Source organism: Thermobia domestica, chromosome 1, assembly GCF_964235325.1.
Source record: "Thermobia domestica chromosome 1, izTheDome1.hap1.1, whole genome shotgun sequence".
Lineage (NCBI taxonomy): Eukaryota > Metazoa > Arthropoda > Insecta > Zygentoma > Lepismatidae > Thermobia > Thermobia domestica.
This window is the reverse complement of record NC_137454.1, coordinates 262882919-262909961: the sequence shown is the minus strand read 5'-3', so window position 1 is coordinate 262909961 and position 27043 is coordinate 262882919. Positions and strand designations below refer to the sequence as shown.

Genomic DNA, 27043 nt, shown 5'->3' with positions numbered 1-27043 from the left:
AGAGCTGAAATTAAGCAGGTAAGTAGCTTATACCTAGAGGGAAAAAATAAGTCTTGTGGACTATTATTTTGAACAAGTTGAATTTTTGCATTTGATTTTGGAGCACCCTAATGTTACATGTTTCATTTTTTTTAAATAATTCTATTCTTTCTAAAATTATTTAGGTAGATCAAGCAAGGAAAAGAAAGAAGTAAAATTCGTCCTTTTCCGTTTTATTTCAGCTGTTATTTGTTCCTTTCGTTTTTTTAGAAGAATCAAAATACAGAATTGTGCAGGAAAATTGCTTTTGACAAAGGAATTAAATGAAGATTGTTTAGAAAATTGAAAGGGAATCACTTGGGGTATCGGCACTTGTGATACTGCAACAATTGCGGTACTTCGAGTATTGTCTTTTGTGGTATTGGGACATTTGCGGTACTATTTGAAATAACTTCTTATTCTCTTTGCTAAGAGAAAATATTTTCGAGTGTTCAGTTACAGGATAAGCACGCAGTATCAATTGCTACACAAAGACCAAATTTTATAACATTGGTGTAGCTAGCACTTTGTTCTAGGGGAAAATAATATGACTGTTTTAGGGGACTCGGGTTTTTGCATACTAAAAGCAGACTAAAAATCTTCTTTCAGAATATGAAACCATTATTAACTTACATGCATACATACAAACTTTTCTCAGAACACTAAGAACATGTAAACTCAAATATAAGGATCAATTATACAGAAAAGTGAAAAGAAAAACATTTACTAGGATACATGGTAGACACATCCGAAAGATGTAAACACATGCTTGTTTGTGATTGGCCAAAACTGGAAATTGTAAACAAATTCTTATATCTCATTGGTCAAACGCCTGTCCATAATATTTAAAGGGAACTTCTAGAAATATTTATATATTTGTTTTCTTTCATAGCATTCATTAACAATTTTCCAACAACTACAGATAATTATGATGGATAGATTGAGACAACTTACAATCACAATAATAAAAACAATAAACAACGTAGCCTCTCTCCTGGAACAAGCAATGATTACTCCAACTTTTGAATGTGTGCCATTTTCCTCAAGAATTTCTTGACATCTTTTGAGGATACATAATCAGTTAATGTTTTTTCTATTCTTCCGTCCAATTCTATGTACACTTGTTGTCTACGTTTCCCTTCAATGTTTAAAGGTCTTCTTTGATACAGCAAGCTGCTGTACACAGCTTCATTCTTTTTAGATAGTTCTAAACAACACACTTAGGAGTTGATTTACTTATTAATGATTTGAGTCTGTAATTCCACCTTCAACAGCACTATTCGTTCTGTGCTCTTGATTCGAGTAGTTTCACATGAATGTGTCAATACCAGTATTATTTAACCGGCGTTATTACTTAATCACTGTTCTGCAAGATAATCTAAAAACCTAAAGTATTTCATGATGTGATGCATCTTCGATAATGGAAAGCCACCCAATATCGACATCATCTACAGGGAGAAATGGTAGGGCAAAAGAAATTCTGAGGCGGAGCCTCACTTCTGGAACTGATTTATAGTTATTTATGAGTCCTAATTCCTGAACCTTCCTCCACAAGCATTGATTGAAATGGAACTTACACCACTAATGTGCGTTTCCTGGAACAGTGTTCTTCGAAATGTTATTGCAGTTTGCTCGAAACGTAATTTGCTTAATTTCGGATTCCAATCAATATTAACCTTCAGCAAACTGAAAAACTTTGATATGTCTTACTATTTCTTGCTGGTAAAAGGCCGAAGATCTAAGGGACAATATTTGTTTCCTCCAAGATATGTTCCCGTCCCTGAAATTTCAATATTGTCTGTACTGAAAACCCTGATAAAAAACGCATGGTTTTTTCTTAGATGTCTCGATTATGGGGCGTTTACACTTAGTCGATTTGCGTTCGATTCAGTTGAATTGACGTCACTTTCAACTTAATCGACCGTGTAAACGGGACTTCAACTTAATAGCTTGTTGATCGAAGGCGACTAATCGACTGGCAACTGAATTGAAAGACGTTCTATTTTCTGTGGTCGATTCGATCAGATTGCCTAGCGAATACGACTAGATTGCCTAATGTAAACACCCGATTCCAAAACATTTTCAGGGGAAAGGAAAAGTATCCGGCATGCTGTTATGCTTATTTTACATTAAATTACTTTTATAATTATATGAGAAAAACGAATGTTTATGGAATACAAAAAATACTCTTTACAGAAATATTGCTACTAGAGGAACAGCACTAGATTTGTTCATCAAATGAATTTAAAAATCACAACTGCTGATCTACGTAATAAAATTAAAAATATTAAAATGCTTCGAAAAGGTCAGGTGCAGATGTGGAAGATATACCTCAACAAAAGATAGCTTGGTTCATGAAGCCGCTCCATTAGAACGTACAGGTCTACTTTTGCCGCACCACTAGAAAGAATTGTTGAAAAATTATAAATCTTTCACTAATATCCTTCTTATTATAACCTAAAAAGTTTCCACTGGGCAACATGAAAATACCTCACTTGGCATAGAAAAAATCCAAAGGGGCCACAAGAAGTAATTGCTGAAAAATTACAATTCTTTTACGATTTGCGTATAAATACGGCTTCCGGGTGCGTAGAATAAAACCTACAGTTAAGAAACACAAACCAACCTTTGCTAGGTGGCCATTGAAAAAAAATTCTATTTAACAGAGTCAGACAGGACAAAGCTAGTGGGTCCGCGTAGTAGCGCGAGAGGGGGAACCCCGAAGAGACCAAGAGCGCCAGCGATGATAGGTTTGCGCGCAATCGAAGGTAGTGGAAAAAAGTTGATTTTGGCAATGATATGAGTTTCAATAGCACTTGTTATGGTTTCATACTAGTAAGGCTGCACTTGTAAACATAATAAAGATCCTATACACTGTGCAGAAATATGCCACAGGTGGAAAATAGCATCTAATAGAGATATCTTTCATACGCACTCACTTATTTTACACTCGTAAAGCCATCGTAAAGCACTTGTAATTATTTTACACTAGTAACCTTACACTTGTAAACCTAAAATATAGGTGTATTACTTTGTATTTAATTCTGATGCCTGCAGAAATTTGCTCCTTATAAACATGTTTTTTTCATGCAAAGTATTGAATTTTGTCTGTAAATCTTCCAAAATAGAATGCACCAAAACAAAACCTGCACCCGTTAGTAACGTGGTAAGTGTTATGATTTGACGTGTTAAAAATAATTTATTATTTTGTGCTAAGCAAAGGTTTTGCTGCTCCTAGTCTGTGCGCTTTAAATACCATTCTTACTTTACCTTCAGTGTGAGCGGTCCCGGGTTCGATTCCCGATGGGGGCATTCGATCAAAAAACTATAAAAAGCTTTTGAATGCGAACCATCCCGAATGAGGTTTCCTTATTCACACTAGGCAAACCCCGGGATGGTACCTAATATAGATCCTAGGCCTCTTCCTTCCTTTCTCAATTCTTTCTTTCTATCCTTTCAGTGTGCTCGCCGAGGGACGTCATCCCTCAAAAACGTGACGGGCTAGCATGCCCTTTGATGCCGAAAGCCCAGAAATCTAAATTCTCGCTTTTAGTAGCTACCTAACACAAGTTGGTTAGTGCTTTTTGTAGCTATTTACTGTTAGCTTTTATGGCACTTCTCTATACTTGTACCGATAACAGCTAAGCCTTTTAAAAGTAAATCTGCATCCAGTAATACAATTCCGCCCTTCTGCAAGAGTAAAAAACTGCCATTGAAAGACATGGATACATTACTAATAAGACTCCAACTGACCAAAACAGTATATATGTTTGTATATAATACAAATTATATGCTTGTGTTACAGTTTCGGCTATGTAACATAGCCTTCCTCATTATAATGGATACTTACAAGTAAGGGACCATATGGTTGTCGCGCAAATCAGATGCAGACATACGCCATCTGATTGAGCATGAAAAGATATGGAGAACACAGAAATTTAAGGTGCTAAGGGCCATACGGAGCGGAGCGAGGAAACAGGAAACATTGAATGTCGGCAAAATTGGAGAAAGTGAGGAATAACGGGAAAAGTTAATTTCTTGCAAACAGGGAAAGAAAGTCAACCAAAAGAAAGAAACTAAACATAACAAAGGCATCAAGGACGAAGAAAGTCATAATCAGGGTTGCCATCCGGACCGCAGTATTGCCAGCGCTGCATAACATTGATATGGAAGATATAGCACAGTATAGCAATTCATGCACAAGGAAAAATATTAGTAACACAAAAGACAATTGAAAAGACTCTGTACACGTGCGTAAAAAGTTTAACGTAGTCGTGAGTGAATATTACACCTGCGTGAATACAAATGGAGGAAAATAGAGAACAGTACGCACCATTTGTAGTTTAATTGCAGTTGACGTGAAGATCACGAATGAATGCGTGGTCAACACACAAACATTTCTCGCAGTGAGCACAGCGGATAAAAGCAAGCTGGTCACGTGCGTCTCTGCAGCATTCCTCTGTGAGTCCTTTTTCAAAGCAATATGCGGAAGGTGTTTCAAACTGTCCAGGTTGTTTATTGGAGTAGCCACATTTGAAAAACGCAAAGCGTATCATCTTTTGGAATCGCCTAGAGGAAAACTGGTAATGAACAAATTACTGAACGCGGAGAAAGTTCTCACGTTGCCACACATTAATACTGGAGAACACTAACGTATCTGTGATGAACGATCATCATCATCATCACGGAACGATGCTCCCAAACACTTTCGTTTCTGTGTTATCATGTGTACCCCCTTCACTTTCATGTCTATGTTTGTCCTCCCTCATGTACATTATTCACTCACGACTATCGTTAAACCTTTTTCACGCACGTGTACAGAGTCTTTTCAATTGTCTTTTGTGTTACTAATATTTTTCCTTGTGCATGAATTGTTATACTGTGCTATACTTTCCATATCAATGTTATTCAGAGCTGGCAACACTGCGGTCCGGATGGCAACCCCGATTATGATCTTTCTTCGTCCTTGATGTCTTTGTTATGTTTAGTTTCTTTCTTTTGGTTGACTTTCTTTCCCTGTTTGCAAGAAATTAACTTTTCCCGTCATTCCTGACTTTCTTCAATTTTGCCGACATTCAATGTTTCCTCTTTCCTCGCTCCGCACCCTATGGCCCTTAGCACCTTAAATTTCTGAGTTCTCCATATCTTTTCATGCTCAATCAGATGGCGTATGTCTGCATCTGATTTGCGCGACAACCATATGGTCCCTTACTTGTTAGATAATATAGATAATGGTTACATTATGATTCTAAGTATGTGTACCTAAACTGGGACTGCACGGTTTCCACATACTAATGACTATTCTACTAAAGAACATGTCTATTTTACGAGATAATGTTAATTAAAAAATCATAACATTTTTTCATTATGTAATGATTTTTTAATACATTGTATAGTGCAACTTTATAATAGACTGTCATAAAAATGGCAATTTTATGGTAAAAAAAGAGTTGGCTAAATATGAAAGTAGATTAATACGCTATTGATTTCCACTGGTGGAACATTCTTGCAAAATGAAGGTAACCAGTATTTTATGTTAAAAAGTGGTATACTGCGGTTATGATGAGTGACTCCATATGAAAGACGACTGTGTAATATATTAATTTCACCAGCAGAGTCTTTCTCTATAATATAGGAAAGTATATTTATGTTTACAAGTTTAGAGTTATTACTTTGGAACCATGAGAAGTGCCTAAACCTACACAAAGATTCTCTACTAAAAATTCTTTCATCAAAGTACACGTATACTATGCTTCTAAATACTGTTTTCTTAATATAAATTTCCTTATCCAACACCATTTTCTTTTCTTTTTTCTTGTCACTGCTATTTAATTTCGTCCCTTAATTCTTCTGCTATAACACCGCAAATTGTACCAATTACTTTTTGCTTGGACATCTTTAAAATCGCCAGTCGATTTCGAATCGACCAGAGGAGGACGAGTCGACAAGCAGCATTCAATATCCGTTGAAACAATTGAACACATCCATCGATCTGATTCGGCCAAGTTGCTTCGATTTAGTCGCAAATGCAGCGAGTCGATTTAGCCGTGCGACTAAATCGACCAAGTATAAACGCCCCATTATTGTGATAGTTTCCATTAAGCAGCCCGCGTGATCTCCTCTTATATATTCATAACCTACTAAAATCAGCCAAACAAATGAATCACGTATATTAAGCTGTTGCATCTGCATACCCAACCTCTTTATTAATGTATTCATTCTAATTTAGATTAACGGGGCTGAAACGGATGATTTCGGCGCACGTTCCACGGTGTGTATCGCAAATGTCCTACTGTGTAAGGGAAAGTTTCGAACAGTACCGCAAATATCCCAGAAAACTAGTGTTCTGGTTTTACCTCAAATGTCCTGATACCTAGAAAACTAATGAGTTCAAGCAATGACCAATCGGATTCTCTAGGATTTAAGTACAGACTAAGAGAGTATAAAATGGAAAAGCATTCTACGGTAAAAATATTGAAGCCATTGAAGAACCTTTTACACGCAGGAAGCAGTAACATTGCATTAATTGAAGATATATATTGTAATGTTTGCAATATACTTGAAAAACTCGGCACTGCATGATGAATTATTTACAACAGTACCAGTGTTGTCAACGGCTTGAGCGGATCGGATCACGGCTCAGTAACCACCGAGCCAAGCCGAAAAGTGAGCCAAGCCAACAACTCACCCAACGGAGCCGGATTGAGCCCTCGGCTCCGTTGGGCCGAACTGATGGGTCACCCGAACCGACCCGAACCAAGCCGGTTGGGCGCAATATCGTCCTGATTAACAACAAAGAAAAAATATATGTTCGCTTAGAAATATTTTTTCAGTTATTGATAAATAAATGGAAGTAATAAAACAAAACAAGTCTCTAGATAAACACAAAAGATGCCTTTAAAAACTACATAGATGCTGTTACACTACCTTAACAATAATAGTTTTAGGCGTACTCGAACTTTTACATATTTGTACTAATATTTCATTAGTTTGATGAATGATATTTACAACAGAGATCAAACTAGTGCCCACTGATTTAAGAAATTGATTAACGAATCAGTTACTACAAACTCAAATATAAAACATTTTGTTTGTCTTCACGTAATCCAACTTCGAAAACTGGGCTTTCGTTTTAACATTTCGTAGCAAGTAGTTAGCAACTTTAATCACAGATTTATTTCATTGTAAAACAACTAATTATCTTATTAAATTGCATGAAGTATTAACTTTATAATTACAAAGGTTATGACAAAATAACCAGATGAATTTGAAGAAATACGTATATTCTACATCAATTTTTTACTTGTTACGTGAGCCCACTATGGTTGAATGTATAATACACCTATGTTTGACGCAGAAGTCCTCAGGTTTGATTCCCAGTGAGGGTGAAAGGAACACACAGTCTTGGTGCTGGTTTCAATAATAATAATAATAATAATAATAATAATAATAATAATAATAATAATAATAATAATAATAATAATAATAATAATAATAACAATAGTTTATTTGTTATGTTTACTACAAGCAACAAAAAGCGCTCTGAAACAAGCGTTTTTAACAACTACACGTTACTGCTGATTTGCAACGCAGGTGTATCACTCTTTTAGAGTTTTGATAAAATGCGTTGATCTCCGCATGTAAGTTTGTTTCCAATGGACCAACAACCAGTTTCTACTATGTTTCAATCTTAGTAATTTTTGGGCCGATAAACTCTGTCACATTATACATACGGAATGCAATACGAAACCCACCATTCTTTCCTCAGTTGGGTATTTCAAAAGATTACGATTATAACTTTTTCTTGTTTAAGAAGAACTTACATTCTCCTAACCCCCTGTCTATCCCTATAGTTTAAACAGACAACATAATTTAAAAAATGATGAATTTAAGACATAAAACCTCTGTATTCTTCGTTTATTTATAAAGGTATTTAATTTGGAAGACTGCAAGACTCTCGCAAGTGGGTCTCATTCTTGTCCGAATCTTTCGGACTTGGACTTGTTTTTGCACACTTGATTTTGGTCTCGGTCTTGCATATAAATACTCGATCTTGGTCTTCGAATCAGGCAGTTTTCACCCAAGTTAGCACTCTATCAGTTCCATTGGTAATTGGAGTTCGGAGGTTGAGGTCGACGGAGAATGATTTATTGTTGGAGTTTGGAGGTTGAGTGGTACTTGCAGTTCGGAGATTGAAATCGAACCGAATGAAGGTCAAGGAGCAATCGGAATTTGAAGGTTGAGATCGTAGTTTCCTGTAACTAGTGTTGTAAACGGTTCGAGTGGCTCGGCTCAAGGCTGTCACCACCTAGCCGAGCCAACAGCTCACCCAACCGAGCCGGCTCGAGCCCTCGACTCAGTTGGGCCGAACAGAGCCAAGCCGATGGCTCACCTAAGTCAAGCCGAACCGAGCCAATGACTCATTGTAACCGAGCCGGCTGACATCACTAAACAGTACAGCTGTACACGCATATTTTACCAGAAGATAAAAATGAAATTGAAGATCAAATGTATTCATTTAATACGCACGATATTGAAGAACAAAATCTTGAATTTATAGCTGAGAAGCTAGCTTTCTAATTTAAAATCAAATATCCACAGCTCTATGTCAAAGAACCTCTTCAGGGACTACAGTGCAACTGGACAAAATTTATCTCAAAAGGAGGACTAACATTTTCATCAAAAGAACTTCTAGACAATCAAAATAGCTAACGAATATTTTCTTGAAGAATGTAATGAAGAATTTATTCCCAAAGGAAAGAACATTAGAAAATTAACAGGCATCATAAAAAATGAACTTGTTAGCAAGTGTGAACCGAAGGTTTTAATATTTTATCCCATTTAGAACATACATAAGAATAGATTAACTAAACAAGCAACTGAAAAGTTCTTTCTCCAAAAGAACATTTTACAAGAAAATGAAGAAAGTAGTGAAGTGAGAGAATTAAAAGTTTAGGAAAGAAATTCTGACTGACATCCGCAAATGGATTAGGCCAACTGGAGATACAATTTAAGGAAAAAAAGAAAAAATGAAAATGAAATCTTTGAGTTTTAAGTCCCAAGATTATGCCGGTTAGGCTAAAAGAGGCGGTGATGATAAGCAATGAATGAAATGAAGAAAGTGGTAGGAAACGGGAGAACCCACAAAGTTCACTTGGCGGGAGCTGGGATCGAATCCGGGACCCCAAGCACTAGAGGTGAACGCTCTTCCACTGAGCCACCGCGGCCCTTAAGGAAAAAGAAAAGAAAAGCGCACAACAGAAAATACCTCTAGAGTTGTGGGGAAACTTGTCCAAATAGACTTTTCTTTTTATTTACATTTAAAAAGAAATAAAATATATTTCCATGACGGAATAAAATTCCACTAATATAATAGACATCTAAATTAGAAATAGCAAAGACAGCTGAAAGTAAGGAGAAAACAGTAATTTCACATCAGGTTCCAAAGATAATATACAGCAGCAAGCGAGTAAGCAGACAACAGCGTTACTCCTCCTGTGGTCCTGTCCCGAGCGTGTGTCAAAGGTGACGTCATTGCACGAGTAGGACGGAAACGCATTCAGTGATGAACTTACCAAGGCAGTAACTACTGTATTTACGCCACGGAGTCCGACACTCTATAAAGTGCCTTTTATTATACAGGATTATGCGCGATCAATATTATAACTGTTACCGTACATTTTTCATTTTCTGTTGCAAGAAAATAATTGACATAAGGATAGGACCTGTACTTAAACACAAAATCACTTAAACGGTCTGGTAGTTTTAGATAGAACGATCTGTCTACTGGAGGTGGGGTAAATTCTCAAATATTTAAATATACGACGTCTTATGTAGGTGCACTACCCAACCAGTTACTAGAGAACAAGCCCCGAAGTAGGACTGGTATCAAAACGAGACAATACGAGACTACTTACAGTATTAGTCTCCTTTCAATCGACAAATAGCGGTCTCAGTCTCGTCTCGATAGTTTCGAAATAAATTGTGTGAAATTATTCCCAACTAAATTCGACAGTAGATAAATAAAATATACCTCCAATAGTTCTCCCTAGTACTTCATAATATATCCTGGATGCACCATTTTCTTCAAGATAAAGTATGAATTAGCAATTTATAAACAACATTCAAAAATACATATGTCTATTTCTATTAAATCCACTCATTCTTTCTTAAATTATTTATTTACTAATTGAATTACCCGAGCCGGCGTTGCACGGAAAGAATAGGTTTATATTTGAAAGATGTATTTGAGATTAGTTTTCCCAGTAGAATACGTATTTGAATCGGAATGAAATAGTACGAATCCATTTCCAGCAGAAGCAACTGAATAAACTTGCCGCTAACGAAGAATAAAGCCTTGGGCTTTTATGGTATCGGAAGTGTCACTTCAGCGACCACGAAAACTATTGAATAGACACTCATATCTTTCAATTAGGAATTTTAAGGACCTCGAAAGCTAAGGATTTAACATTAATATCGTTTATTTTCGATTATTTTCACATGTTCCTGTGTCTCTCATGATAGAACTAGAGCTATTCTATTAGGCCTTGTTTCCATTTTGTACTAATACACAATAACACACTGAGCAAGGCTCTGTGATAATATGTTAAAACTAGGAATGCAATGGATATACCCGATTGCAATGAAATGAGCTGAGCGAGCTTAAACTACGTAATCAGGAAGCGTTTTTCGGTGATTATTCCTCGATGGTACATCGGATTTTTGATTTCGACCTATGTTGTCACTCAGCACGACATACTCTATCAGCGTGCTAAGTTTGGTTGAGATCGGCCAAACGGTCTAGGAGGAAGCGTTTTTCGGTGATTATTCCTCGATGGTACATCGGATTTTTTATTTCGACATGTGTTGTCACTCAGCACGACATACTCTATCAGCGTGCTAAGTTTGGTTGAGATCGGCCAAACGGTCTAGGAGGAGTTCGCGGACAACCAAACGGCTAACTCGAGTATAAGAGCTTCGCTTCGCTCAGCTCAAAAATAGTATCACGTAACAGTTTCAACACAATAACTGTGGAAGTCTGATGAAGACACAGTTATTGTGTTGAAACTGTTACCTGATACTATTTTTTTAAACATATTATCACAGAGCCTTGCTCAGTGTGTTATTGCGTATTAGAACTAGAGGTGATACGGGTTTCGATTCCCGTCAGGAGTCGTGTGGTTCGGGTTCCACGTTAAGTCGTAGATGCACGTCTTGTATAGAGCCGTAGCTGAAAGACACGCTGAACTCTATATCACCTCACCTCGTGAGATATTCTACGTTTGCATAATTTCTAAACCACTTTTATTCTTTGAATCTCCTCCTTCCTCTTAGGACACACATAAGTTCAAACCGAAACATTCTTCACGGTTGGAGGACGCAAGGCTACTGTACCATACGCATACAACCCTTATGGGACTGATATATATAATAGTGAGTTGCGCAGTTTGAGTAGCACGCAAGAATAAACCACGCTTACATTATATATAATTAATAAAATCTCATATTAGGACTTACTTCGCACGTCAAACTTTTAACAAATGCGACTTTTTAAATTCTTCTTCTTCTTCTTTTACTATTATTATTATTATTATTATTATTATTATTATTATTATTATTATTATTATTATTATTATTATTATTGTTGCAATAGCTATATGAAGCAATTATCTCGGCCAGCTTGTTTAATACACACCATTCAGCAAGCGGTAGTTGTAGAAATGAGGCTTTTCCAACAGAAGTTGTTAGCTCAATTGGTAGAGCGCTGACTCATGGATTCAAGGGTTGCGAGTTCGAATCTAGTCTAAGTCAAAATACTTTCTTTCTGATATAATTCTTGAAATGGAAATGTTTCTCTCTTCACCTTTATCTCGTAATTCTGAATAGGGATGTTTGGATGTGAAAGATAAAGTATACTAGAATGTAAGAAAAGAAAGACAAATTACATAATACCTTTTGCAATTTTTAACTATATTTTCACCTATCTAGGACGTTTCTAAAAAGTTCAGACTTCTAGACTGCCTTTTCGCTCCCTTATGTGTCCTTTAACTAATTTCTACAGTTACTTAGTGAGTCACTTATACATATATTACAGATGTCGTATCTCTTTCTCTTCTCTCTACATCATGCCTGGAGATGAATGTTTTGACAATAGGTTACAAACACGATTTTAAAAAAAGAATACGATCTGCGATATCAGTGATACATATTGTGGTGTTTAACTTAACATATAGAACAATAAATAGAAAAAGTGAGAATACGAATCTTTTCGTGCACTGATGCTTCAATAACAGTGCACTGATGCTTCAAATCTATGTCTTTACTCCCTTCACCTATGTTAATTCCCTAGTCAAAATAAAAACTCTTCAAAATTAATCACAAATTCTTATACAACCATTCCTTCCTTGGAGTACTGCGCTGTCACATACCAGTCACGGCGATGTAAAGGCACTTTTGGCGACGAGGATACAAATGGTAGTAGAAACTAAGTAATCTTGGCACGCTTGTGTATTTCACACATTCCTATTTAGTGCGTAACGTCAATCTTATTGTGAGAGCTGATGCTGCCGCCGAGTATTTGGCACATTCCTGTAGAATGTCTATAACAGCCAGATATCAGCGAACGTTTAGGATTGGATAATATCCTATTACTCACGTTTTGAGGGATCATTCTGCTTTTAACGACCATATTCTGGTTTTTGTCATGCAATTAAATTAGATAGCGATCTATTATGCTTATTTTTTTTAAAAAAAGCTGTTAGATTTTATTTTATTATTATTATTCTCTTAATTATTTGTATTGTAAAATGTGTCTCGTATGTTTCCATTGCATTTATTTTCTTAAATTCACGACCCGTGCTTGAATTTTTATTAGTCATTATTTTATTATTTACTTCTATATTTGTTAATTTATTGAGCTGATGTTCAATTTATACTTTTTTCATAAATCTCATTTTGAACATAATTTTGTCAGTTCTTTTATGAAAAGTATGTGTCGACAGTGGCGGCGCTAGGCTTGTAACATAGTGGGGCAAGAGGGAAGGCAAGAAAAATTTTGAGGAGGCGAGGCAACCACACTTGTTTTGCTTTGAATATTATTATTATTATTATTATTATTATTATTATTATTATTATTATTATTATTATTATTATTATTATTATTATTATTATTATTATTATTATTATAAGTAGTAGTAGTAGTAGTAGTAGTATTCACCAGTTGTACATAGAAAAATGGCGGGCGCGAAGGAGAGGCGAGAAAAAATATTGGGGTGGCGGTCGCCCCTCCTGCTCCCCTGTAGCGCCGCCACTGTGTGTGGACTACTGACCTTTTCGTGCCAGGAACAACAGCTTTAACGTTTACGTATTCAATAAAATTCTCAACAAATTATTGTGTGGATCAGTGGTAGAGGTTTTCCCTAATGTGAGGAGTCTTGATTCAACCCAAGACAAAAATGTGGTAAACAGCAAGCATCTTGCGCACGTAGTTACTCGACATTTTAAAATTCTTTTCCACACATTCTAAAACTTAGTGTCGTCTCTTTTAATCTACAAGGCATGAACAATTGAAGTTAAAGATTTTATTTCATTATTTTGTAAGTGCACATGTTAAAAGTCTGTAGTCTCTATATGGAAAACACACATTACATAAATAAAAATTGAATTGATCGTTCTTGATGCTACAGTAAATTCTAAACGTCGCTAAAACATTTTCCAGAAGGAAACTTATATAAGAATTTTTTTAAAAAAAAGTTCTTAAGCCTCTTTGTTGTATCCTTTTAATATCACTATTTCCTCTACTCTGTTTTAAAATGGTATGGTTCAAATTCATAAATACTATCATTTGAAAGTATTCGTGTTTCACGTACCTAAACATGTAGAATTTTAACTAGTTTAGAATTTTGTGCTATTTTTGTGCCTTTTTGTGCCATCAAGAGAAATTATCGTACCATTCAAATAAAGGAAAGAGGGCCAAATCAAAATTTAGGACACTTCGATCAGTTGTAATACGACATATTCGAAATTCGAATTTTAACTAGTGAATACCTTTCCAAAATGGATTGTCGCGTCCAAAATTATCTGCAGGTCAATGGCTTCAACACTTGCTATAGTCAGTAGTCAAATTATGAATGAAAAAAGATCCATGCATATTTTTATTTTTTCTCCATATGTTGTTTTTTGGTGACTTACAGTAGAAAGCAATGAGGCCACTATCCAGTGGTACACTCTGTACAGCTAAGAATCAAACTCTTAATTGGAATTTCTAGTACGTTTTCTCTCAACTTTATATGAATAAATCAATTTCTCCTTAATAATAATAATAAAATCATCATTCAGTACTAGAGAAGCAAGAACACGAAAAAAACGGCTTTTTTGAAAAAAAAACTCGGTTTTTTCTGCATCGCTTTTTTTCCTAGGAAATTTTGGGCTTTTTTGAAAATTTTGCTTTAACCTGATAAAGCAGACTTTGTTTCTCTTCTCTACAACAAAAAACTCATTTAATTAGTGATTGATGCAGATAATAATATGAAACCTCGAAAATAAACCATGAATTTCAAAAAGATTTTTTAAAATTCTTAACATATTTACATTATGAATTCCAAAGGATTAACCAATATAGGTAATAATACTTTAACCTCTCATATACAATAAGTACTTTAAAAATGATACTCAAATAACTAGCAAAATTGTATATCGTATATTTTACTTCAAAATATCACACACCCTCTTTTTGAAGCAAAATAAAGAAAAACATGAGAGAAATCTGCACATGAAGAGCTTCGTTTCGGGTGGTTCTGTACATTGAAGTATATTGAAATTTTTCAGTTAAGTTTTAACTTTCATATACATTGTATGAATATTTCGAACAAATTTTTCACTGATTCATCACATACGTAATAATCTGATACCACCTATCACGTGCTTCGGATCTGCAAAATCGGTAAAGCTCCAAATTCTGTAATGCACTGACTGTTCCTTAAGTTTGTTCAGAATCGGGTAAGTATCGAATTTTCTGTTCATGGATCATATACGTAATAGATGGTTCATATGAGCGTATGGTTTCCTAGGCTGTAGAATATATAACCACCATCACGGTTTACCCAGTCCTGAAGGTTTCTGAATTTTTAACAAGAAAATTAAACATATCGTTACGATTTTTTTTTCCAAGAAAGAAAAACTATGGAATACATTTAAAAAGAGTGGAAGAATCAATCACTGTTCCAATTCACAAGAAAGACAACAAAATTAATTGTAATAATTATCGAGACATTTCTCTTAACATTCTATTAATAAGATTGACCCCATACGCAGATGAAATTATTGGAAATTATCAGTGTGGATTCAGTCGAAATCGACCAGATATTTACCATTTGACAAATACTCGAAAAGAAATGGGAATATATTACCCAGTACATTAACTGTTTATTGATTTTAGAAAGGCTTACAACTCGGTTAGGAGGGAAACGTTGTACAACATTCTTTCAGAATTTGGAATACCGAAAAATCTAGATTTATTAACTGTTTAAAATGAATCCCAGAGTAAACTCCGAGTAGAAAAATGCGAGCTTCTACGTCGAGATTGGCCTGAAACAGGGACATGCGTTATCGCCGTTATTATTCAGCTTTGTTCCGGAGTATGCTATAAGAAAAAACAAAGCTAGGAACCATGGCCTAGAGTTGAATGGTATTCACCAGGTTATGGTGTATGCTGATGATGTAAATCTGATAGAAGAACAATCGAAAGAAATGCAGAGGCCTTATTAAACGCTTGCAGGGACATGAGTAATGCAGAGAAATCTAAATACAAGGAAGTTCACAAGGATCGTAATACGGCAAATTACGTATGCGTTAAAATATCAATTAATACTTTCAACACAGTGGATACTTTCAAATATCTTGGATCAGTATTACCAGACCAAAATCATACCCACAAAGAAATTAAATGTCGACTGAAATCAGGAAATTCTTGTTATTATTCAGTTCAAAATATTTTGCCGTCGCGAATTCTGTCAAGGAATTTAAAGCTTAAAATATATAAAACTAACCCGAGTATAAGAGCTTCGCTTCGCTCAGCTCAATGATAATCATGCCTGTTATGCTTTATGATTGTGAAACATGGTCGCTTACGCTGAGGCAGACTGAAATTATTTGAGAATAAAATTTTGAGACGAATGTTTGAACCGAAGAGGAACGGGAATGGGGGATGGTGGAAACTTCATAAGGAGGAACTACATAATTTATACGGTTTACCAAACATCGTTAGAGTCATCATATCTAGGAGGCTTAGGTGGGCAGGTCATGTAGCCAGAATGGAAGAAAGTAGGAACGCTTTCAAAGTCTTAACTGGAAATCCAATCGGGAAACGTCCATTAGGAAAACCTAGGCCCAGATGGGAGGACAGTATTAAGATGGATCTAGCAGAAATAGGAATACAGAGTAGAAACTGGATTGAATTGGATAAGGACAGAAGTCAGTGGAGAGCTTTTGTGGCCATAGGGAAAGAGAGACAGAGAATACATTTAAGTTAAGCACAACTGCACAACAAACATGAGTGAGTGGTTAGCTTTCGCGCTTCTATCGTGAAGTCCGGGATTCAACCCCACATTCGACTATTTTGACAAAAGTTTTCTTAATTCCATCTGTGAATGTGGAGGTAGTGCGTATACTGTGAGTCCTGGCCGACTTCCTTTCTAATCGTTTTTAAATCTTTGTTATTACTACTTACCAGCAGTGATGGATTTGCGAAGAGGGTTAGGATGGGAATGTCTTTCGAATTGAAGCCTCAACCCCGAAATTACGGAATTTCAAAAACAAACTAAATATTAGTTTTGCCCTTACTCATAAACTTCAAGCTGTCCTCAAATAAAACTAAACATTAATAAGAAAAGTCCCTCCCAAAATACTTTTCTAAATCCGCCCACTGATTATCAGTATAAAATGTTCTTCAAAGTTGTATCTGGAATATTATAGCTGAATATACAAACGAAACGAAATATTTGTTATGCCTGTACTCATAAACTTAAGCTCCTCTTAAATAAAAGTTAGGAATTTTTAGAAAAACCAAACATCACTCAAAAAACCCTTCCCAAATATTTTTCTGAATCCGATACTGATGATTTCTATCAAATGGTATTCAAGGTTGTGTCCGGTAGATTATTGTTAAATCATTGCACAGCTACAGTATAACGGAAATGTGGAAGTACCCTCTGACAGATATATTGAAAAACGTACGCTCTGATGGATATATTAAAAAAACATAAGTTTAATTATGTGCTAGAAGCTAGAGTACTAAGCTCTAAGAAGTGAAACACGGATTACTAAAAAGAAATGATCTAGAGAAGAAAAAATGTCGATAATTCAGAAGTTAAAATAAAGTTAAATAGCTTCTAAAATTGCCCTCAAATACTACGTACTTTATGTTTACTTTAATTCATAAACCATGTGCTCCATCCATCATGATGGTGAATTCCACAGCGAAATGTGGCATTTAGATCATGGAATCTTATTTAACTTTAGAGTATACTATAAGAAAGCTATTTAAACAAAATAATAATAATAATAATAATAATAATAATAATAATAATAATAATAATAATAATAATAATAATAATAATAATAATAATAATAATAATAATAATAATAATAATGAAAATGAAAAAAGCCAAAATTTCCAAAATTCTCGTTTTTTCCCCCAAAAAGCCGGCCTTTTATGTGCAAAAAACCATCGATTCAAAAAAAAGCCGGCTTTTCTGCATCTCTATTCAGTACCAAGCTAATTTCTTGGTATGATCGCACTCCTTGCTTAGTATGCTCTCAGAGAGATTTTTTAACGTAGGCCCTACTGAAAAGTTAAAAAGCCAAACTATAATAGTTTATACGATAGGCTGTTTGATAACGACAATCTTTTATATTTCATTCACTGTATATCACGTTTCGTACTAAACTGTAAACGTTCTTGTATGTTGTAAGAGTACTTTCCTGTTCCACTCTTACTCTGTTTTGCCCGAGTTCGAAGTTAATCCACTGTTAAAAAAAAGAACATAGACTGAAAAGAAATACTGTTAATGATAGTACTCTGGTTCTGACGATAAGTAGATTAACGGAAAAACTTGAACAAGAGTTACTTCATTGTTATGTTGTTTCTGTTCTTATTTATCTATTAAAATGCTACAATAGCAATTAAAAGCGCCCGAGCTCCAACCTATAACTTTGACTTTCAAATCTTTCATTTACGGTTATGTGTGATTTCAGGTTTAACAGAGACAAACATTTTAAGTATTTGTACTTTAAATAGTCTAAATTAGTTAACTATATCTTTTTCATAAAGTTTATGATATAAAATTATTGTTCAAAGCCTTTGTATTTTAATAAGCCTTCTCTAAAATCAATGCACGTGAATTGTGCTTTCATTTTCCGAGTTCTTTTAAACTATATGTTGTGGACGTTTATATATTTGTGGTCAATCTTTTCGACAACGAGATCTCGGAAACTACAGGCTCTAGAAAGATGACGTTTTCACTGATCGATTGGAAATTTTGCGTAGATCGTCCAGTTTTAATTGAATATTTAAAAACGATGGCCATTATTTCTTTATTTTATTTTTTAGGGTACACTGGAAGAGTTGAAATTTTAAAAAAGCTAAAGCATCATATCCTACGTGTTATACATTCCAACACCACAGTTGCATATGTTTTAGGCGTTTGTTTCATGAAAAAGGAACGATAACCATTTCTTCAGTCTAAGCAGTAAGATAAATCTTTATTCTTGGAGTGTTTTGCCCAATGAACACCATATATAACTGCCATTATAATTAATTGTGCATGTAATGTATTTGCTTATTGCATACTGCATGCAAGAAGAAAGAAAACACTGGTCATGCATGAATTAGAAACTCCAACCGGAAGTAGGCTCAAATCTTGCAAACGGTGCGAGATATTGAGAAAAAAATAATCGATAAAATCTCCCCTTTATGATACGCATTGCCGGTTATTTTCCCAAGACTTCTTTCCCTTGTGTTTGTAAAGGGACATGTACAGATGTGAGAAATGAGAAGGCTATTTATGCTCGTATGCGAATGATGCGCTATGTAGAGAGCGCAGGTTCAGCTAGTCTATATATTAAAATGCTAAGTTTATATGTTTGTGGCCAATTTTTTGGACAATAATATCTCGGAAACCACAAGTTCTAGAAAGATACCGTTTTCACTGATCGATTGCAAATTTTGTATAGCTTGTTCACTTCCAGTTGGATATTTTTAAAAAATCGCCGTTATTCCATTATTACATTTTTTAATGGTACACTGGAAGAATTGAAATTTTAAAAAGTAAAGCATCATATCCTACGAGTTATACATTCCAAAACCAGACATTTGTTTACGGGGTTAGTATAGCTTTCCGTCATTTGTTTCATGGTCAAATGATAATGAGAAACGAAGGATAACCATTTCTCCAGTCTAACAAGGGTACGTCACAAAGTGGCTCCGCTGAGATCCGAATGAGATAATTTTGCTTGCATTTGATATGTTATAGGTAGACGAATCCCAAAGTTATACGTGCCGGGATATCTTGATATTGTAAGTTAAAACGTATTTTGTAATGTAAAAGCTACAAAGCTGGCAAAATAGTTTGAACCACATAATTTGTTCAGATACAGTTGGGTAGATGGAAATCTCGGTGAAAACGTATCACATTATTATCAAGGGCACACTTTTTGAGATAAAAAAGTATGCTCCAAGATCCTCCGCAGGTCCCAGACGAGGTACAACTCAAAGGTTTCAAATAGCAAGGAGTGTTAAGTAGCATATCATTTGAAAGCTGTTGTGAAATGAAAGAAGATGGAACAAGTCTTAACTCTCTACGACAACTCTGCGCAAAATGGCGGCGGGTTAGTGTGTAAACAAAAACTTAATTGAAAAGTCTGTGGCCACCCATATAAATAGGAAACGGTGAGACAAATGTGGAAACATCTTTGGTATTATTTTCAAAATACAACTATTAAAGTAAAACGTAAGTAAACACAAACTTAATTGAAAAGTCTATGGTGACTTTGAATCCAAGATGGCCGCTTGAAACCTATCTATGTCGAAAGGATAGACACTCCAAACTGCTGAAACTAGGAAAGCCAAATTTGGTATGAATGTTGATCAGTAAGCGTAGGTGACGAAAAGGTACGAAATGTTCAAAAACGAGACATCTTGAGTTCACAATGAGGGACTAATTTATGTATGATACAAACAGGATAGAAAATGAAAGGGGGAATAACAAAGAAATAAGAAATAATAGAAATGGAAAATAAATAAATAAATAAATAAAAACATTAATTGTGTCCGTTCTATGATGCTTCCAATCGTCCAGGCGGACAGCTGCCGCCTGGTGGCAACGACTTCTGTACTTCGGTCGGGTCACTCGTAGATATTTATTTGAACGGATCGAATGAATGAAGATGCAAAATAATTGTGAACAGGGATACGAAGGTGACTCAAGGTCGGCAGTGATACGAAGGTGATTCAAGGTCGGCAGTGATACGAAGGTGATTCAAGGTCAGCAGTGATTCAAGGTCGCCGTAGACTTTTCAATTAAGTTTGTGTTTACATTTTGAACTGCCACCATTTTGCATAGGGTTATCGTAGAGAGTCGAGACTTCTTTCACCTTCTTTCGTTTCACAACAGCTTTCAAACGACGTGCTACTTAACCTTTCTTGTCATTTGAAACTTTTGAGTTGGACCCCATCTAGGGCCCTGCGGAGGATCTGGAACAAGATGTTTTTACTTTAAATAGTCGTACTTCGAAAATAATGCCACACGTGCTTTCCTGTTTTCACATTTGTCTCACCGTTTCCGATTTACATGGGTGGCCATAGACTTTTCAATTAAGTTTTTGTTTACATTTTAACCCGTCACCATTTTGCACAGGGTTATCGTAGAAAGTCGAGACTTCCGTCTTTTTTCGTTTCTCAACAGCTTTCAAACGATATGGTATTTAACCCTCTTGCCACTTGAAAATTTGAGTTGGACCCGTCTGGGACAATGGGGACCCGTCTGGGACCTCAAAAAGTATGCCCTTGAAAATAATGGGATATGTGTTGGCTGAGTTTTCCATCTACCCAACCGTTTCCGAACAAATGATCCGGTTCAAACTATTTTGCCAGCTTTGTAGCTTTTACATTACAAAATATATTCTGACTCACGATATCACGATATCCCGGCACGTATAACTTTGGGATTAGTCTACTTATAGCATATCAAATGAAAACAAAATTGTCTTGTTCGGATCGCAGCGGAGCCAGTTTGTGACCTTCCCTTGTAAGATGAATCTTTATTGTTTAGAGTGTTTTGTCCAATGAACACCATATATCACTGACTTTTAATTAATTGTGTGTGTGATGTATTTGCTTATTACATACTGCATGCAAGAACAAAGAAAACATTGATCATACATGAATTAGAAACTAACCTGAAGTAGGTTCAAATCTTGCAAACGGTGTGAGATATTGAAAAATCTCTCCTTTATGATACCCCTTGCCGATTTCTATCAAGACGTCCTTCACTTGTGTATGTAAAGGGACATGTATATATGTTGTGAGGGATGAGAAGGAGATTCATCCTCATATGTGAATGATGCGCTGTGTAGAGAGCGCAGGTTCACTAAGTTAATATGAAAAGGTTACAAATATTCTATTTTATCAAGATTCTAAGGAAATTGGGATTGCAGCACACACCTGTTTGACAATGAATATAGCGTGTATTCATTTCAATGTTTCCACTGCGTGAAATTTCATCAAGTAGCGACGAATTATGCATTATGCATTTTCTTAGAACGATATGATGTTTTCAGAATGCAACGCGAATATTAGGCTGTGAGCCTTTCCGAGTTTTACTCTCTCAGAGTTTTACTTTCGCACCTCTGTGCTACAAACCGTACACATCATGATCAAATGACAAGAATAGCTATCAATACCAATCACTTAAAGTTAGGTACATGGTGCCAGAGATAGATTTCCTAAAGCATTTAATAATGTGTAGTCTTAACTAGTAAGTATCAAAACAGATATTTCCAATGCGCTAACCCAATATACACATATTAAGGAGACGTTGGATACCTTTAAAAAATAAATGAACTTTTACAGATTATATTTAGATTGTATTTGTATACGCATTTTAAGAAATATATATTATACAAAATACATTTTACTGACAGTTTATTATATGCTAAACTAATATATATTTTTTTATATATACAGGTGAGCAAGCAACTTCAAATGCTGAAGTGTACATCTTTGTTCCACCAGATGATCTGTTTTCGTCAAGTTCAGGAGTGAGCAAAGCAACTACAATAACGGATGTGAATTACAATGGTATTCCTCAAACATATCATCCATCATCAGCTTCTGGAGAATCTCTTGGAAGAGATTACAACAGGAATGCTGTTCTGGGTTTCAAACATAGAAGAGGACATGAATTTCATAACAATATTCCATATAACAGTCAGACAGGAAATAATGCTCACATAGATGCTAAACAATCTTACCTACCCCCAAGAAAAAGTTCACGTGTTTCTCCTAGTGACTACACAACGTATGTAATTCGTAACCACGTGCCTCAAACTAATCAAGGACCACCAAGACTTTCTTCAGTTATTACACAAAGTTATACAGTTGGTTCTAATAATGCTTTTGAAAACTATAATCCTACAAATGCAAATCCTTCCTTTAGATCCTCCGGATATCAAGATAATCTTCAAAATATGAATAATGCTATGCATGGAAAAGTGTATAATTATCACCAATTTATGACACCAGTAAGTCAACGTAACTTTCCTCAAAGAAATAATTACAATATGGAATTTACCAACAAAGCACAGTTTTCTCCCTCTTTATCATCAAGTTTCAGATATCCTGGATCACAACGATATCAATCATCGAATACAAATTTTGAAAATAATTTTGTCAGCCAGAAGCTAGCGCAATCACAAAGACAAACAAATATACCTACAACACATTCTCCATCAGCAGAAAAAACTCCATATACAAGTAATACAAATAATTTCCAATTTCAGAAACAAAATATGTACAAATCTTATGCCTTTTCACCTGGAAACAATATACATCACTCAACATTTGATTGTTCGACTGGCTTTTATAATCACAAAGGACATACTACATTTGGATCCAGATTTCAAAAAGATTATCATCAAGGTATTACATCATATACTACAATTCCTCACCAAACATTTAATAATGAATTAATTTTCCACAATGGTAATCAACGATTTAACAACCAAGGTCAATCAAATTTCCCCTTTACTAGTTCTGGTTCTGGCTTTCAAAATGTAAGCATGAATCCTACGCCTTTGCCGACATATCTCCACCGACATTCCTTACAGTCATCTGGGTACTTAGCTTCACAATCACCTTCAGGTACGTATTTGCCTCCACAAACATCAGAGAAACCCACATATTTACCTCCACAAATGTCATTTGCACCAACTTATTTACCACCACAATCTTTAGGTTCACAAACATACTTACCACCCAGACCATCTACACAAATGTTCACTTCTCAGTCTTCAATTCCTTCACAAAAGCCACCCACACAAACATATTTACCCCCTCAAACTTCAATCAATCCAACTTATCTTCCTCCACAAACTTCATCTGTAGCTTCATACGTACCTTCTCAGTCCCCTAGCGGACCAACTAATCTTCCTCCAGAAACTTCATCCTATCCTTCATACTTACCTCCTCAATCGTCAAGTAGCGCAGATCACCATTCCACGAAAGCATCAGCTGAAAACTTACCCCCTCAGTCTTCTACTAGACAAACATATCCTCCTCCACAAACTTCATCTGCACCTTCATATTCAACTAGTGCAACTTATCTTCCTCCGCAAAGTTCACCCACACCTACCTACTTACCTCCACAATCTTCACTGTCGCCAACATACTTACCTTTGCCACCTCAAATTCAAAATAGTTCTTCATCTAGCTTCTCAACTTTATCAAGAAATGATGAAAATTCAGGAAGGAGACCTCAATTAGACGATAACATTATTTCTTCTATAAGAAATGTATTACCTGTGAACGAAAATACAGATTTTGAAATAATACCAGCAATGGAACTGACTTTATCAAGTAGCAATGGGCCTTCATTCTATAACATTCTGTCTGCAGCACTTAATACTGCAAGATATTACTTACCATCTGGAACTAGACATTCTCAAGATTACTCCTATCATGGTCCAACAGCTACATTACTACCCCCTGTCGCTTCAAAAGATGCAACATCAAAGTATAATGACCACCAACCTGATCCTACATATACTACGTATAACCCACTTCAGGCTGATCGAAATAAACATCTACCATCAAACGTCCATAATGTTATCTCACCTTCAAATAATTATTTACCTGCTCCCACAACAACAACAACAACAACAAATGGCAATCAAGTTCTCTCAGTAAATTCAACACCTCCATCAAATACGTACCTTTCTGTTCTCAATCTTCCAAGTCCCAATATGTCTTCCGTTAACTCTTCAAATAGTTCTCCTTCTCTAAGCACATATTTACCTCCATCAAATGAGGATACCAGTAATGTTTCAACTGAATATAATGTTTCTGAAATTACGTCGACTAATACTTTGAATAATACGAGAAATCAGTCTTCCAATAATAGTAAAAACAAAGGAGAGAATACAGAACCTGTTGTGTCTACTCAATCACCAAGTACTGCTAAATCAAATAATGCACCTGTTTACCCCAATTTGACCACAGAAGCTAACTTCAATTCTTCTATTAACCAAGCAAATGCAGCAAATTTACAGGCATCTAATAATAAAAGTGAGGTTCATCCTGAGAAGACATTTTATGATTATCTCCCCCCTTCAAACGTTCCTACAAATACTGAAAATTTGTACGAAAATAGTGTTTCAGCATATACATTAAATGCACCCCACCAGAATTTTAACAGTTTTTCATTAAGCAATCAGAAATACACCCAAGAGAGCATACCTAATAATTTCCAAAGTAATAACAACAGTCCATATAGGTATAATTTACCTATATCAAATCATAAACATTTTAATAATCAAATTGGTTTATCTGGCTATTATTTCAGTACAACAAGTGCTAAAAATAACAATGATGTTTCATTTAATGCTAAATTTCCTAATTTTTATGATATCCTCGCACCCAGCACTAGTCTTGCTCCACCGTATGTTTACAACGTCCCACATACAAAATTAAGTTTGCCTATAAGAAACACTTCGTATAATAATGTTCCATCACCCAATAGCTATCTTCCTGCTTATGGCTCTACAAATATAGATAATTTCAATGCTAATATGTCACAGTTTACTAATGACATCAACCAAGGTAATATAAATGAAGATGTAAATAATTCAACTAAAGAAAATAACACCGGAATTTCAAGTTCTTATCTGCCTCCTACTAGCCAGATTTCAGTTGATACTAACAATTCAAATAGTGATCTGTCAAATAGTGATGGTTACCTTCCACCTACAAATGGAAATTCAAATAACTCTTCTGTTCCTAATTCGTTACCTTATGCTCCACCAAAGGATGTGAATAGAAATTATCTATCCCCTGTTCACAATTCCTCAAACTCCACTGAAGCACAACCAAATAATTATCTTCCTCCTGAAGAATCTCGCCTTTCGTTTTATAATAATATTTCTTCTCCTGTTAAAGATACATTTAACAATGCAACACCTAATTCAAAGAAAGACAAACAATTTCCGAATGTCGATGCTAAACAAGGAATTTCAGAATTTTCCAGAAATAATATAAGCACATCTTCATCGCAAGAAGAACGTTCTTCAGGCAACAAAGGTGCAAAGGACAATAGTATTAATGGAGACAGTAAAGAAGTTTCTGACTCAAAATCACCTAATGAGGATCCTAATGAAATTCTTATTGCTCAACCAAATAACAATTTCCAACCTCCTCCAAAACAAGATAATGTAAAAGTTAATTCACGCGAAAAAGTATCTGATAATTCCATCAATATTGACGGTGATTTACTTGGAGAAAATTCAGATCAAGCTTCTACAATGGGATACAATTTCTTTTATGGCATTCCTTCCGATCCTACACGAGAAAACTCGAAAATGGAAGACAGAACTATATCTACTAGAAGCCACGTTAGGTCACGACAAGCGATTCCCTCAGCTTTTAGTACGGTATCTCCTTCAGCAAAACATATAAGTGTTACGGACGAAGTAGATTTACATGCTCGCCAAAGCAGAAGAATCACAACCGAGATACGTTTAAGTTCGTCAAGTAATCTTGTCACGGGACCTCCTCATCCTGGTGATATCTATGGTTCCTTTGTTGTAACATCAAATACTGTATATATTAAAAGAAAACCTAATCGTTCAAATTCTTCAAAAAGAATCTCAAGTAAAAACAATACAGAAAGTATTGTTATTTAAATAACAAACCATCAACTCTGAAAACTCCTGGACTTTTACTGTACTGATGACTACCAATTGTATTATAGATTAAACACTTATATTTGATGAATTTGATGTAAATCGTGTTTGTTAGTCGCCATAAATTTTAATATTGATTTTTGTATTGTTGATTTATCAGACTGATTTTGTACTATATTTTTTCTATAATTGTTACATGTGTAAATAAAATATGTAATTGATTGTTATTTCTTATAGACGTGATGTATAATTGTTAAAATAACCTAAATCCTTTATTTTCCTACTTAAGAATAATTTCTAGACATAAATACTTCATGAACAGGATTTTTTGACACAATTGTCCTTTAGTCACCTCGAACAATGGGATGGAACCTTGCGGTCACAGGTGATTAGTATTTAGTAAATCAAAGAATATATTACGTAACTTTTAATGAAATAAAAGTAAATTTGTGAACTATAAAAATATTACTGTGATTAATACTTATTCTTGCAATTGAAACAAGTAGATAATAGATACTATCTATTATATCAGATAGTATTTTCGTCTAATAATGAAAATGCTGAGTACTTTGTC

The 27043-nt window shown here is 35.2% G+C and overlaps 1 protein-coding gene across 2 annotated transcripts in view; it reads left to right on the top strand.

The window, feature by feature from the left end:
• LOC145660787 (uncharacterized) overlaps positions 1-26681 on the top strand; it is a 207886-nt gene extending 181205 nt beyond the window's left edge. For both annotated transcript variants that reach the window (XM_081726197.1, XM_081726199.1), the window contains exon 3: positions 22259-26681. In XM_081726197.1, the coding sequence (XP_081582323.1) occupies positions 22259-26469 (4211 nt within the window). In that variant the 3' untranslated portion in view covers positions 26470-26681. The remainder of the gene's footprint in view (positions 1-22258) is intronic.
• The last annotated feature ends 362 nt before the right edge of the window (positions 26682-27043 follow it).